The sequence below is a fragment of the Dendrobates tinctorius genome, unplaced genomic scaffold (assembly GCF_039654945.1).
Source record: "Dendrobates tinctorius isolate UK_male_01 unplaced genomic scaffold, ASM3965494v1 ptg000060l, whole genome shotgun sequence".
Classification (NCBI taxonomy): domain Eukaryota; kingdom Metazoa; phylum Chordata; class Amphibia; order Anura; family Dendrobatidae; genus Dendrobates; species Dendrobates tinctorius.
Window position 1 is genome coordinate 904115 of NW_027361728.1, and position 16867 is coordinate 920981.

General features: G+C 39.6%; 1 protein-coding gene across 4 annotated transcripts in view; it reads right to left on the bottom strand.

Moving 5' to 3' along the window:
* Positions 1-2654: 2654 nt before the first annotated feature.
* Positions 2655-16867, bottom strand: part of FGF12 (fibroblast growth factor 12) — a 725478-nt gene continuing 711265 nt past the window's right edge. For all 4 annotated transcript variants that reach the window (XM_073578632.1, XM_073578631.1, XM_073578630.1 and 1 more), the window contains one exon: positions 2655-8785. In XM_073578632.1, the coding sequence (XP_073434733.1) occupies positions 8667-8785 (119 nt within the window). In that variant the 3' untranslated portion in view covers positions 2655-8666. The remainder of the gene's footprint in view (positions 8786-16867) is intronic.

Sequence of the window (16867 nt, forward strand, 5' to 3'; positions counted from 1 at the left end):
CCAGGCTGGGAAGACTGAATCTGCAATAGCCAACCAGCTTGGAGTGAAGAAATCAACTGTGGGAGCAATAATTAGAAAATGGAAGACATACAAGACCACTGATAATCTCCCTCGATCTGGTGCTCCACGCAAAATCCCACCCCGTGGGGTCAGAATGATCACAAGAACGGTGAGCAAAAATACCAGAACCACGCGGGGGGACCTAGTGAATGAACTGCAGAGAGCTGGAACCAATGTAACAAGGCCTACCATAAGTAACACACTACGCCACCATGGACTCAGATCCTGCAGTGCCAGACGTGTCCCACTGCTTAAGCCTGTACATGTCCGGGCCCGTCTGAAGTTTGCTAGAGAGCATTTGGATGATCCAGAGGAGTTTTGGGAGAATGTCCTATGGTCTGATGAAACCAAACTGGAACTGTTTGGTAGAAACACAACTTGTCGTGTTTGGAGGAAAAAGAATACTGAGTTGCATCCATCAAACACCATACCTACTGTAAAGCATGGTGGTGGAAACATCATGCTTTGGGGCTGTTTCTCTGCAAAGGGGCCAGGTCGACTGATCCGGGTACATGAAAGAATGAACGGGGCCATGTATTGTGAGATTTTGAGTGCAAACCTCCTTCCATCAGCAAGGGCATTGAATATGAAACGTGGCTGGGTCTTTCAACATGACAATGATCCAAAGCACACCGCCAGGGCAACGAAGGAGTGGCTTCGTAAGAAGCATTTCAAGGTCCTGGAGTGGCCTAGCCAGTCTCCAGATCTCAACCCTATAGAAAACCTTAGGAGGGAGTTGAAAGTCCGTGTTGCCAAGCGAAGAGCCAAAAACATCACTGCTCTAGAGGAGATCTGCATGGAGGAATGGGCCAACATACCAACAACAGTGTGTGGCAACCTTGTGAAGACTTACAGAAAACGTTTGACCTCTGTCATTGCCAACAAAGGATATATCACAAAGTATTGAGATGAAATTTTGTTTCTGACCAAATACTTATTTTCCACCATAATATGCAAATAAAATGAAAAAAAAACAGACAATGTGATTTTCTGGATTTTTTTTTTCTCAGTTTGTCTCCCATAGTTGAGGTCTACCTATGATGTAAATTACAGACGCCTCTCATCTTTTTAAGTGGTGGAACTTGCATTATTGCTGACTGACTAAATACTTTTTTTCCCCACTGTAAGCAGGTAAAACCTAACTCTTGCAAAATGCTAATAATGTATGGCTATAAAATTATAAAACACACAAAATAAATTACAAATTAAAATAAAAAAACTTCAAAAAAATCTTTAAAATCGTGATGATGATATGGGTATATTCAGGAATCCAAGCATGCGTATTCCATAAAATTATCATTGGCTATTCAGCTACATGCTATTCATTCAGTAGTAAATAATTCAATCGTGACCAACAGGAAAGGCCACCAATCGATGTTTACTAATCATTGCAGAATTTGCAGCCAGTTGAAGAATGCAATTCAGTTCATGTTTTATATAATACAACTCTGGCAAAAATTAAGAGACCACTTCCAAATGTTCAGTTTGTCTGATTTTTCTCATTATAGGTATATTTTTGAGTAAAATTTAAATTGTTTTTTTAGTCTACAAACTTCTAACATGTCTCCGAATTTCCAAGCAATACATTTTGTTTTCTTTTTCTGAAAAGGAGAAATGGTCAAAATTAAAAAAAACAAAACAGTGCTTTCAGATCTCAAATAATGCAAAGAAAACACGTTCATAATCATTTATAAACAACGATACTAATGTTTTAACTCAGGAAGAGTTCAGAAATCAATATTTTGTGGAATAACCATTTCTAATCACAGCTTTCATGCGTCTTGGCATGCTGTCCACCAGTCTTTCACACTGCTTCTGGCGCAAAAATGTAAGCAGTTCTTCTTTGTTTGATGGCTTGTAACTATCCATCATCCTCTTGATTACATTCCAGAGGTTTTCAATGGCGTTCCGGTCTGGAGAATGGGCTGCCCATGACAGAGTTTTGATGTGCTGGTCTCTTAATTTTGCCAGAGCTGTATATGATATGAATAGAAGAAAATAAGTTTGTGCAAATGTCATAGTTCCTGTAACTGTGAAGAACTGCACCAGCATTAATGTGACTATTACTATTCAGAGTCATCACTATGTTCTTTTAGAGATGCTTCATATAGGGACACTATTCACACAGTGCAAACCGAATCAGGAGGTGAAACAAATTGGTTATGGTGAATCAAGCACTACTAGAGTCAATTACAAGCGGGAAAGGGTAAGAAACTAGGCGACAGCTCCTAAGATCATGTAAATGGGTTGATTATAGTAAGAAACAAGATGCTTTTGTTTGTGAAAAGAGATTTACTCTTTGCTATAGTTTGTGCCTGGAATTACACCTCAGCCCTGTACATTTGAGACAAAGTTGTAACAGGAAGAACAATCCATGGGGTTGAATCCCTTTTAATGTCATCAGCGTAGCTGTCACTTTTTTTTGGTTGACTCTGAAAGGAGATCCTATCCTGGAAAAAAGTTTTTTTTTTTTTTTTAATTGATCTGTCCCCACATTTCACAATTAATTCCTTTCCCCTGAAGAAGCTGGTATACTTACCTTTAAAATCCATGTCAGAATGTCTCTATTAACGTGATATTTAACAAAGCATTAGTTGAAATCATAATTTTTTTTTATTATTATTGGAACACGGGCTTTAAATAAGGAATATACAGCCATATTTACATAAATGTTAAAAGCAAAGTACACCAGCCTCACAAGGTCTAACAGATCTTTGTCATAATTATGCCATTTATATCATGAAATCTAAAAAAAATGCATTTATGTGATTTAATGTGATTCTGATTTCATACAACTCCTTTTAAAGGGAATTTCCAAAAGAAACTTGCAGTGGAAGTCCAGGCAAATAAGGCCCCCAATGATCACGTCCAGTGTCTTTTCCATATGGGTTATTAAGCTTTCCATAAACTTCCAATGAGCTTTAGCGTGGACGGTGAGTATAATTTATTTTCCCCCAACTAGAAGACTGATGATTTTAGCCTAAATAAATAGTATAAAATGATCACTTGAGTGAGACAGCAAATTTCTACACTTCTTATAGTGGAAAAATAGAGTAAATACTAATTGAACGGCCATCATCTTTTCTCATAGTCATATATTTAGCCAGTGCAGAAGGAACAGAATAAGTGACTGTGTAAATTAACTGTAAGAAACATCTCCCCCGCAACCTCTTTCTATAATGTACTAATAGCTAGGTGCTGTGGGCTGACATCTATTATACATGACTTGGAAGACTGCATTGTATTCAGTGATTGGAATGGAGAGACCTGCTGTGAGAAAAGCTGAAACCAAGTCGAAAAAGTAGCACAGTGCATCAACAAAAGTAATTTGCCGCTATTCCATTAAAGATATAATTTTATTTAACAAGCTAGAGTGTATTAGAAAATGCCCTGCCCATCTCCCCATACAAGTCTTCATGCCCCCCATTCTCTACTGAACCCCAAGTAGCAAAATAAACTGTACAGAGCAAGCAGGATGCATGCACCCCTTCAGCTATCATAATTTACAGTCAAACACACCGCAGTAATGCTGCTTCGTCAATTCATTGGAGGTACAGAAGACGGGAGGTAGATCTATTGTGATCTACATCTAAATAAAAGGCTAATCTGTAAATGGAAGCCCTTCAGAGCTGTAATCTCTCATTATATACAAAGTATATTCATGTTCTATCCTTAGCATGCATGTCATGTGAAGATATCACACCGGATATTCAATGTGTGATGGGAATGATATGATTAAGAGAATCTGTCAGTAGAATAATCCCTCCTAAGCTGTCTACATGGGCACGTAAGTCATAGGTAGCTGAAAATAATGACACCTTGATATCGGCGATCCGATGACTTATTCCAGCGCAATCCACATTTTTCTTACATGTAAATGAGATGTTCAGGACTATGGGCCGGACACTGATCTCTATAAGAAAATGCCTCTAGAGATTATTATAAATGAAAGGGAGTTTCCAGTGTGAGACACGTAACTATCATAGAAAAGAACTGAACTTTGTCTCATAACAAACATGTTACCAGCTGCAGCTCTGCTGTACTGCAACTCTGCCTGGAGCTGAGAGGAACCTGCAGATGTGTCACGTATCATCACGCACAGCTCTGCAGTGAGATCAGGAGAGCAGAGAGCGGCCATTACACATCACAGGGGTCCTTTACACATCACAATCCTTTAATTTAAAATAATCTCTGGAGGCAGATTCTGATGCAGATCAGTGTCCAGCCCATAGTCCTGAACAGCTCATTTACATATAAGGAAAATGTTAATTTATCTGGAATAAGACATCAGATCGCAGATATCAAGGTATCATTTTATTCAGGTTCCTATGACCTACATGACCATGTAGACAACTTTGGAGGGTGGATTCTACTGACATAATCCTTTTAACCAATGTCAAGTGAGCAATCAGCCCTTTATTAAAATGTCTAAACATATATATATATATATATATATATATATATACACACACACATATAATTATATATTAACTATACTGTGTGTGTATATATATATATATATATATATATATATATATACACACACACACTTGTGCTCATTTTAGGTGTATGATAAACAGTAAAGAATAGAAACACTTGCATATGACACATATAAACCACTATGTGCATGGTTTGTACATTTTCTAACAGTCCATACTAAAGTGAGCTAAGAATGCAGATAACGTTACACCTTGAATAAAATGCAATAACAGTCTATATGTTGGTTGTTTTGCTTAAAGGGGATGTCCAGTCTTCTACAAATAATGTTACAGTGGGTTGTTCCTGCTGTATTCGGACATCATAGAGAAGGCTCCTTCATTCAGGATTCTTCTCTATACTCAGTAACTGCAAACAGCAGCTCCCATTGTTAAAGGGGTTGTCTGGGATTTGTTTTCTTTACAGCTGTCTAACAACAGTACATAGTTTAAAATGAAATAATAACCATTAGTTTGTATTAAATCAGCCATTTTTGTTGTGATGATATCACGCCCAATCGTATGAATAACCAATAATGGTATCTACGGCTAATCGAGCATTTACTGGAAACTTTGTTCAAATCCAGGACAACCGCTTTAAACATGTTACAAAAATGTTCAACCACTTTATAATGTGTTATATCTTCAGGACAACCAGTTAAACATACATGATCCAGCAGTCAGCTTTTCTGAATTTTTTTTGTCAATGCTTGTCTACATAAATAACAATTGTAGATCAATGTTTTAACTTTACTAACCCTTTACCTTAAGGCACTCCTCAGTAATTCCTCCCAGGAATTTGTAAAAGAGATGACAAGTGATGGGTGTGTCTCTGCAGTTTGGTTCCTACAGCCCTGATTGGACAGTGTCAGACTCAATATGGGGACACGCCCCCAACTAGTAACACCCAGTTGTCAATTTATTTATTTCATCAACAGTAGAACAGCTCAAAGTAGAGTCATAAAAAAACATGATCCAGCATTGTTATTTCGTGAAGAACAAATGCATTTACTAAAAAAGATGTCAGGAGAGATGACTGGTCCCATTTAAGAGAAAAGATAGTCATGATGGAATGATCACTTTAATCATTGTACATGGAAAAGATATGCAACTTTTTATTATAATATTGTCTTGACGATCCTGAATGCTAACATTGTGATTGTGTGCATTTAGAGGATTAAAACTCATACGCAGCTGATAATTTGCTACAATGTATCCAGTATGGGCACTTAATACATTAGCAGCACAAATACTTTGGGAGGCTTACCACAATATTTGAGCATAGGACGGCCAAAAATTATAGCACTTTTAATAAAACATCATGGGAAACAAATAAGGGTCTGTTTTCAGAGGTTGATAGCGGCTGTAAAAAAAAAAAAAAAAAAAAGTAAAGCTAATCGGCTGCATAGAAGCCAATCGGCAATAGTTTATTAGCCTGTCCAGACAGGGAGACCGCACTTCTCATTCTCACAAACAATCAGTAATATGATCATACTGTGAGAATTGACTGTCACTGTCCTCAGAGCCACATGTCCTGTTTAAATAGGATGATGTACTGCCAAAAAGATCATTTTTAAGCTTTCGGAAAAATCATTTCACCTACAGAAAGAGCGTTTTGCAAGTTAGTCAGGAGATTGGCAGCCTGTTTGCACTGACCGATCATTGGGAACCAAGCATTCCTGCGAACACTCGTTCCAAGATAATCAGCCCTTAGTATTGACTCCAGCCTATTGTGATCATTCAGGCTATTTCCGTTTGCTAACATCAACAAAATATCTTAAAATGATTAGTAGCTGAAAGAAGATATATTAGAAAGTTGCAGACCTTTTCGTTATACGTTGATATAAGCCTAGGCAACTGCCACCAAAAATGTTACTATTTAAACCTTTCCAAAATATGCCTGTAATGTAGAGCAAGTGTATGAATATACCTAATGATTGCAGTGTTCCCCGTTTCCAGCCTAGCTCCATTCCTCTCTCCAGCACTCCCCACCTTTGCCAGCTCACACAGGGACTTCTGTGGGGGGGCAGTGCTACTTAAGAAGAACCATAGGTTTACATTGTGAAAGTGACTTCCGGTCCCCAAATACACCACTGTGTGTTCCGGTGAGTCTGATTTGAAGTCACCTGACCCAGAAGAAGAACGAAGCAAAGCTGGAAACTGGGGAAGATGGAGTTTGGTAAGTTTAATTGAAGACACATTTAGAAAGGTTTAGGAGATAAGATTTTTGTCGGGAGTGCTTCTTTAAATAAACTTCTTATTTGGACCATTACATTGTCATTTTTATAAATTTGCCAAGGTTCACCATTGTTGATGATCAAAGAGTTCAGAGTGGTTATCATAACCCTTCTCCTACACAGCAATCGGGAAGGTGACCTCAATGGAAGACGCACAATAGGAGAATTTCATACCTAATGCTGTGTTCATCCATGAAGATTTTTGGTATAAATATACTTAAGCATCGGCCATTATTTTTTAATTTCACTTAGTATTTTTGGAAACATTTACATGGAAATAGAAGATCTATTAAGAAAATTTGGAAAAAAAATAGCCGAAATAATAATAATACAACAATTATTTTGAAATTTGTTGAATGTGCATTTATTGCTTTTTAGGCCTCATTTCAAGGTAGTTTTTTTTGCATATGAGAAAATATTGATTTTTTTTAAATCTGATTTTCATCCATTTCTCTGTCAGTGTTTCAGGTTTTTACCATCACTGTAATATCCTCTTTTCTCATTAGCAAAAAAATGAAGGTTTTCCAAGCTTCTCCAATCCATTAAGATAGTGAAAAGTTTCATGGATGGGCGATATTTTTTTAGTACAAAAAAAAAGATCTCATAGAATATAATGAAAAGCAATGATGGTGACATGAGCAAAATAGACATTTAAAATAAGGCTTTATAGAGGAGAATGAAGGTGAAATGAGAATATTGTAACAAAAATGTGAATGCCAATACACACACAATGTATATTGGAAATATAAATGTTAAATGGCTTCCGTTTATTTATTTTTTTTAATTTAAAATGAATATAAAATAGACTTTAAAGAGAAAAACAATTGTCTCATCTCCTGTAAAGTAACTTGGTGTCCTAGTATGCAAAGTTACCTGGGCTCTTGTTTTTGTGTTTTTTGTTCCATCAGGTTGTATTACAAACTGCCCAGCTATTTATATAGAAATTGTCGATCAGGAGATTTATGATACCATTCATTGGTGTTTCTGGTGATCTTATGACATGCAAAACAAAGAGTCCAGATATCTCAGCACTGCGTGACACTAAATAAGGATGCTTTCACATTGCGGTTAGGCACCCATTCAATGGCCCCGTCGGGACTTATGTCTGAACCTCGAGCAAATGGTATTTGGACATATGTGCTGACGGGGCTGTAGACTAAAATGGTGCCAACAGAGTGAATGTGAGCTCTGAAGGGTAACATTTTGAGGCGTATACTGGAGGCAGACGCCCAGATGAAGCCTACTACATCTGAGTGTCCGGACAGACGTAAGCCCGGACGTGAGCTACTGAACAGGTGCCTAAAAGCTATGTTAAAGCACCCTAAGTAATGCTGTAAAAGGTGGATGATGGGTGTAGAAATTCAATAGAAAAAAACGGTTGTGAGAAAAAGCACCTCTAGTGTGTTGTGACATTGATCAACAAGCCATTATATTGCCTGACCTGCACATTCTAAAAATCATGTCATCGGTAAAAATTATGTAGATGCTTTATAAATATACATAAATAAAAAAACATGTCTTAGGAATGAACCTCGTTTTTTGCCTAGTTTCTGCTTTTTTTTTAAGGTTTATTTATTCAGAACTTTTGTTTTCTTTTAAAGGTAACATCTTTATTGTATAATTTTTTATGCAGAGATGGGTACTTATTTGATCACACAGCAAACTTCGCAGAAAATATGAATGGAGTCCAGATTCAAGGAGTTTTCTTCGGATTTTTTTTTTCTGGTTGGTTTAAAACATTGCACAGGCAATCTGATTTCCATTTCTTTTTTTTTCTATCCAAAGAAGAAAACTTGACTTCAAAAAAGTAGTCATCGGAACCTTATGTGTCAGTTTGTGTGTATCATTTCTGACTTTCCGGAGAGTTCACTCTCAGGACAGGGCAGGTTTTTGGCTATGTTGATTCTTGATTAACAACTTTTCCACCATTCATGGTTGGTGTCCCTGAACTTTTTCTCGAACGTCCTTGCTTCTCTCCAATTTCATGCAGTGATGGCTCTCTGTACATGCACACTGCAAAACAAATGAATACAATTAGTTCTTGCTGAGTGAAGGGTCAAACTTCATTGGTCTCATTAGCATTTTTTCATCTTTTTTATTACCTAATGAATCAAAGTCCTTTAGTATACACTGTATATTCTTACTTTTGATATATAGTTTATATACACACACATACTGTAATTCTACTGTCATAAAAAGCACAAACAAGTTACACAGACTGGGAAGAAAAAGTAATTAACTCGCATTGTTTTTCAATATCCAGAATGATTTGTGACATTCATATAATACTGGTACTGAACAGGTAGCATTTTCTAGAAGGCAGATTTGGTGTGTTGAAGAATAAGCAATGGCCCTGATGACAATTGTGCTGAACATGAAAACCACACATAAAAATTAATTTTGCTTTTAGTTGAAAAACTGCAATAATACACAATGGAGAATATCCACAGTTCAGTAATAAACCTAATACAGATTTATAAAGTAATACCATAATCTATAATCAAGAGTGTTATTATTTGCTGATTGCTTTTGATTTTTTTGGACAGCCCACTGACCCATAGAGCTTCATTGAGACATTCACACATCAGTTTTTAAAAACAGATCCATGTTTCCAGTCTGTGAGATTCAGAGCATGTCCTATTCTCAACAGATTTTGTGGATCAGACTTGGCCATTCAAGCTTATGGGAAAGGTCAGACCGTTTACCTGCTTCAAAAAAAAAAAAAAAAAAGAGAAATGAAAAAAAAACAAAAAACTGAAGCAACTAGGATGACACCCATGAAAAAAAATAAATTCTTTTTTCTCAGATGGTAACATTTACACAATTATTTAACCTACGAGTCACGTGTGCATTTACAAATCCGTGTGAATGTCTGTGCGCTACCTGATTTATTAACGGACAGCACACAGATCAACCTCTGACTGGGCAAGTACTCCCCAATAATCCATCCATTGCTGTAGGATAAGATGAGAGATGAGTGAATAACTTTGTCTCCCTCCTTATTCGACAAGCTATAGCGCTTACCGAATAAGCTGCAGAGGGAACCCGGATACCTGGAGTGCTCCAATAATCAGCTGTCCAGCGCAGCATTTGCATGTGTCGCGGCTGTGTGACAGGCACAACACATGCATGGATAGCCTGTTTGTTGGGTTCTCCAAGCATGTGTTGTGCCTGTCCCTCAGTGACCTGCCTTCTATTTGACATAATGCAAAATATAAGATAATAAGAATCTTTTTTTCACAAATACCCAAAGTGCTAGTCATGAAAATTCTAACGTAGAAACATCCTGAAAATAAGTGGGAGTGCACAAGGGTGTGTCAGTGCACTTATTAGAAGAACAAGTACACCGACATGCTACAGTGTGCACTTCCAGACTGATCTGCAGATGACTTCTACACTAGATTTCTCATGACTAGCACATCATATCTGTAGGAAGTATGTATTATTATTATTAAGGGTGGCAAGTGTGTACACAGCCATACCACTGCTTCCATATGTGAAAATGTGCTGTCACATTCCCTGTAAGGAATACTTTTATGTCTAAGAAGAAAGTAAACAGCCTCCCTTGGAATCTGGATGGGTGCAAATATATTTAGTCCAGTCAAAATACGAAAAAAACAAATTCCAAAAAGCTGTAAAATGTTAAATGCGACTCGCCTTTCAGTGTCTATCATATTGGTTACATTGGAGGACCAAACACTAAGGACACTACCCATCAGCGATGGCTCAAAAAACGAACAAGTAACAAAGTGAACATTGCTGAAGGAACTAAATTTGTCGGGAAAAAGGAGGACTTCCTTTTGAATGTGGAGAACAAACAGTCTCAAATCAATCTCGTTTCACAGCACATAAATGACAGAGGTTGCCACATAATACAATCAGAGGGGGATGCAGATGTGGAGATTGTTAAGGCAGCAGTGTCAATGTCATCCAACAAAAGTACTAATCTTTTGGTGTTGTTACTTCATCACGCGTCAACCAGCGATGGCAACAAGCTTTATTTCTACTCGGATAAAGGGAGTCCTGCAACAGTATACGACATTAAGGTTATGAAGACGTTCCTGGGAAACCATGTCTGCAGCAGTCTTCTGTTCCTTCACGGGTTGCGATACCACTTCCGCGGTTTTTGGAATCGGAAAAAAACTCGGTCTACACAAGGTTTTGAAGGGAGACTCGGTCTTAAATAGCTGTGCTAAAATCTTTTCCACACCTAACAAAAACAGAGCTGAGATTGAAGACGCTGGGTGTAAAGCGATGGTGGCATTTTTCGGGGGCAAACCTGGAGACAATCTGTCTGCAATGAGGTATTCTACTCTCTGCAAAAAAAAGTTGGTTCAGCCAAAATCTTTGTTACACCTTATCGATTGCCACCGACCTCCTCTGCAACTTAGTATCATGCCCTTCGGAGTTACCTCCAAGTGATGCTTTGGATGGACAATGGAGAGGCCACGGACACTACTGAATGGGGATGGGAATTAGAGAACAGCAGTCTAGTTCCAGTGATGATGGATACTTCACCCGCGCCAGAAACACTTCTGAAAATAATTCACTGCAATTGTTCTCGTGGTTGTAGTACACATCGGTGCACTTGCAAAAGATACGGACTTACCTGTTCACGGGTATGTGGACCATGTCAAGAAGGGCATTGTGGCAATATGAGTGAGGAAGCAGTGTCTGATTATGAAAATAGTGACTACTGACCTGACATGCTTATTCAGTGATGAAGTAGGTCTTAAAATGCACTGTGTATTAATTCTATAATTTCTAGAAATGTACATATATGTCATGACGTCATGACCTCGCCTGTCCATGTAGTTAGTATAAAACTTTGTATAAAAATTGTTCTATGAAAATATATAGCATACAAAATGCAAACTCTTCTGTAACCTAAAGCTACAGCTTTGAAATAGCAAAATATTCGTTATTTTTAGTGCGATGGCTGTCATCGTCTTATGACGTCATAGTTAGGACCTTTGTGGTGATCAATTTTTGGAAAACTTTTAATATGTTGTTCCCCACATATAATAGTAATAAATAAAAATCATAAAAGCTTTCTTGGAATTTGTTCCGGGTCAAACCGTATTTTGACTGAACTAATTGTTTTTTTTTTCCCAGCAACTTCCGTAAATGTTACTAAATATATACTGATAAACCCAAAACGCCCGCTCAGGTTAGTGTCCAGCACTTTAGTCTTTAGCCAAGACAAACACACTGGAGGTCTGCACACCTCCACACACAGACACTGAATGAGACATTTGGTCTCCTTTTTATATGCCATACCACACCCCAGGGTGGGGATCTGTGAGCAGCCAGTTCCACCCATCTCTGACTGCTTGTAAACATGGCCCTGACACACCCTATTAACGCTCAGCGCTTCAGCACTATATGTGCTGGAGCCTGCTTTTCTGGGCTTACAGTGGGTACAGAAAGTATTCAGACCCCTTTAAATTTTTCACTCTGTTTCATTGCAGCCATTTGGTAAATTCAAAAAAGTTCATTTTTTTCTCATTAATGTACACTCTGCACCTACTGAAAAAAAACAAATGTAGAAATTTTTGCAAATGTATTAAAAAAGAAAAACTGATGAATTTACTAAATGGCTGCAATGAAACAAAGAGTGAAAAATTTAAAGGGGTCTGAATACTTTCTGTACCCACTGTACATCACTGAGGTGACCAAACTTGATGATACATATCTCACCTTGAGGACCTGTACGGCAGCCATCTTACAATATACAGAAAATGTAAATGTACAAAAAAAACCCCAAAAACTTTGTTATTATACATTTTCTGTCTCTAAATAAGTCATTTTCAATAGCGAGACATGCTGTAGCCCCTTTTTGTCTAATTTGGGTCTATCAGTATAATCACAGGTGCGTCTCCGATATTGTTTTAAGCTGATTGTAAATACATACCGAGCACCTTGTGTATGATATTACTATAATTTGCTAGAAAATATATTCAGGTTATGATTTATTAGACAATTATGTCTTTACACCACATTACTTAATAACTATAGGATCTATCCCAAAATAGCAAGTGACTAAACATCTTTGCCATCCTATATTCTATACATTCTTTTGCTTTAGAGATTCTTTAGATTTCATTAGTTTTACCGCTTAGGGACTGGAAGTTTCTGCGTTATCTCGTATGGAATTAAAATGAGCCAATAGACGAACTGCACAAGAGCTGAGGAGGCCAGGCAATATCATTGCAGCAAGAAAAGGAAAAATAGAACACATTAGATGAAAACTGTCTAGTATTATTATTGTCGTGTCCTAGTACCTCCTCACACAAGGGGGCATTCTATGCGTCTGGAGAAGGTTTTTCCACCAACATAGAAGAGGATTCTTTATTGTTAGGGCAGTGAGAATCTGGAATTCCTTGCCTGAGGAGGTGGTGATGGGGAACTCAGTCAAGGGGTTCAAGAGAGGCCTGGAAGTCTTCCTGGAGCGTAACAATATTGTATCTTACAGTTATTGGGTTCCTTAGAAGGACGTAGATCTGGGGATTTATTCTGACGGAATATAGGCTGAACTGGATGGATACATGTCTTTTTTCAGCCTTGCTAACTATGTTACTCCTCCTATTTGTTGCAAAATATAGTTGTGGAGTGGTTACCATAAACCTATGTCCTGTTATGTGGTTTATTCGATAAACTGTCCTATACTGCCATCTACTGTCCTAAGTGTAAAGGTACAAAAGTTTGGTCACATGACACTTTCTCAACCTGGTTTCTGTGGAAGCCTCTAGAAGCTGCTGAGGGAGAAGTCGGGGAGGAGTTCCTCTCCTTCCTGTGTGGAGCTAAGGAAAAAAACCCAGCCTAAGCGACATGAGGAGAGGTCTACTTCATAGGCTGCTCTGTCTTCAGCCTAGGCCCTGCTTCCCTTAATCTTCAATTGGCCAGGAAACTGCCATAGCCTATGCCAGGAGGGCATCTTAAATTTCAATCTTCATACAGAAGAGGTAGAGCTGTACAAGGGCTCTTCTGCTACACTCCATGCCTTTAATGGTTCTGCCAGAGTGAGTGCCTCATGTGTACTGCATCTTCTACTGTACGCCCTGCAACAGGGAACCGTATCAGGACTTAATCGTGAATAAGCAATGAACACTATTTCCACAGTGAACCAAACTGTGTAGGCCAATCCTTGGTAGTAATATAACTGAAGGGCTGCGTGAATTAAGATAGTAACCTGGTATATAACCGGAAGTCAGCCGATCACTTTAAGCCATTAACTGGGAAGATTCCATCTTAAACGTCACAGTGACCATCTCTCTTGCTACCTAAAATTTCAAGCTTGTATAAAAGACTATGTTACCATCGCTATGGACTATGTATTTTGAAGTGAATACAGTAAAGACTCCCTTGTCAGCATTCATCCTTGAAACTGCGCTCACACACTAAGAGGCTGTAAGGGCTCAGTGTGAGGGACACAGGGCTAGCACACAATGCCGCCGGTGACATTCCTAATTTTTTTTATTATTGGCCGGCTCTGGCACATATAATATCTAGTTTGCCCATGGGCATTGCATTACAGCTTTTTAATATTAGTTTAAGCTTTGATTAGTTTTTGAGGAGGAAGATGCCAGGGAATCACGAGAGTGAAAGATACATAGTCACTTCCAGGACAAAAAAAAGGGCCGGGCCCAGGGTCTTCTCACCTGATGAAACCAGTCTACTGAGGCATCAAAAACACAAGGGGGATGTCAGAATGTCTCAAGAGTATAAAAGTTAGTATTGCACAAAGAAGAGGCCAGTCCTAAGGAAACTGCAAGATGTAACAACTACTCTCGTCCTGGGCCAGCAATGGGAAGCAGGGGACTCCCTCAGCTTAGAACATGGAGGCTAGGTACAGGTTTCTTATTATTCCTTAGATATAGATGTTGGTAATCTACCGTATATACTTGTGTATAAGCCGAGATTTTCAGCCCATTTTTTTGGGCTGAAAGTCCCCCTCTCGGCTTATACGCGAGTCATATACCGGGGGTGACAAATATAAACCTAGCACTCAACTTAAAGGTATTTGCAAGGAGGTTTAATGTAGTACACGAAAAAAGACGTTTCGGTCAATGTGACCTTCTTCAGTTACTACAAGGGTAAATATAATTACAAAACAAAATGTCATATAAAACAGAAAAGATAAACAAAGGAAAAAAAAACAAAGGAAAATGGAAGTATATACATACAATAGTCGAAATGGTCATATAACAAAAGGATAAATTGATCGCAGATAACGCCAGGTATCTCACACTGCCCATATCACGCCAAATAATTTAGAAGGAGCCATAGAAAATACATAGCAGCAATCCATAAGAATGTGAAACATACCGTGTGGTATACAGATTGTGTAGAGCTTATAGGCATGTATCAGAAAGGACGATGGTGCCGAAACGTCTTTTTTCGTGTACTACAATAAACCTCCTTGCAAATACCTTTAAGTTGAGTGATAGGTTTATATTTGTTGCTTTAAAGCTTTGGGAACCTAACCTTAGCACCATCTTGAGTTGTGCTCACAGTGTTCTTTTTATATACCGGGGGTGGGCGGGGGACAGGGAGCGGGGGTATCTGAGACCATAGTCACCCCCTCCTGGCACGTCTCTGCAGCCCCTGCTTCTCCCTCGGTCGTCTGCTTCCTGCGTTCAGCGATCACGCGGTACCGCTCATTAAACTTATGAATATGCGCATATTTATGAGTTTAATGAGCGGTACCACGTGACCCCTGAATGCAGGAAGCAGACGAACGATGGAGAAGCAGAGGCTGCAGAGAAGACCGTGCGCCAGGAAGGGGTGAGTATAACGGGGTAGAGCAATATTCACCTGTCCCTGTTCCATCGCCGTGCACCGCTGTGTCTCCGGGTCCTCCTGCTGTGACATTCAGGTCAGAGGGCACCCTCTGCTGAACATCACTGCAGAGACCCGGGAGACAGTGGTGGACGGCGACGGAGAGGTGAGTATGTCATTATTTTTTTTTAATTGCAGCAGCAGCAGCAAATAAGGGGTATTTATGGAGCATCTTATGGGGCAGCATTAACCCTTGTGCAGCAGCATATGGGGGGTATTTATGGAGCATCTTATGGGGCAGCATTAACCCTTGTGCAGCAGCATATTATGCGGAGTATTTATGGAGCATCTTATGGAGCAGCATTAACCCTTGTGCAGCAGCATATGAGGGTATTTATGGAGCATCTTATGGGGCAGCATTAACCCTTGTGCAGCAGCATATGGGGGGTATTTATGGAGCATCTTACGGGGCAGCATTAACCCTTGTGCAGCAGCATATTATAGGGGTATTTATGGAGCATCTTATGGGTCAGCCTTAACCCTTGTGCAGCAGCATATGGGGGCTATTTACGGAGCATCTTATGGGGCAGCATTAACCCTTGTGCAGCAGCATATGGGGGTATTTATGGAGCATCTTACGGGGTAGCATTAACCCTTGTGCAGCAGCATATTATGGGTGTATTTATGGAGCATCTTATGGGGCAGCATTAACCCTTGTGCAGCAGCATATGGGGGGTTTTTAGCTATGGAGCATCTTCTTGGACTACCATTAACCCTAGGCTTATACACGAGTCAATACGTTTTCCCAGTTTTTTGTGGCAAAATTGGGGGGGTCGGCTTATACACGAGTATATACGGTATTTTTATATATTTTACATCTTATTTTTTTTTAGATTCTCTTAGGCTCGTTTCACATTAGCGCTTTTTAAGCGCACGCACGGCCGGGGGTAGCTCCGCCCCCGAGCCGGCTCTCTGCCCGGCGTGCCCGCCCCTTGCTTGTAGCGCCGCCTCCTAGCGCACAGCGGCGCCTGCGATCGGCGCACCCTATCTTTAGCATAGGGTGCGCAGATCGTGCGCAGGCCGTGCGCTAGTTGTGCTTTGACCTGCGCTGCGCACTCTTGACGGTGCGCCGTGCGCGCTAAAATCAAACTTTTCGGATTTTGGCGCGCACGGCGCACCGTCAAAAGTGCGCAGCGCAGGTCAAAGCGCAACTAGCGCACGGCCTGCGCACGATCTGCGCACCCTATGCTAAAGATAGGGTGCGCCGATCGCAGGCGCCGCTGTGCGCTAGGAGGCGGCGCTGCAAGCAAGGGG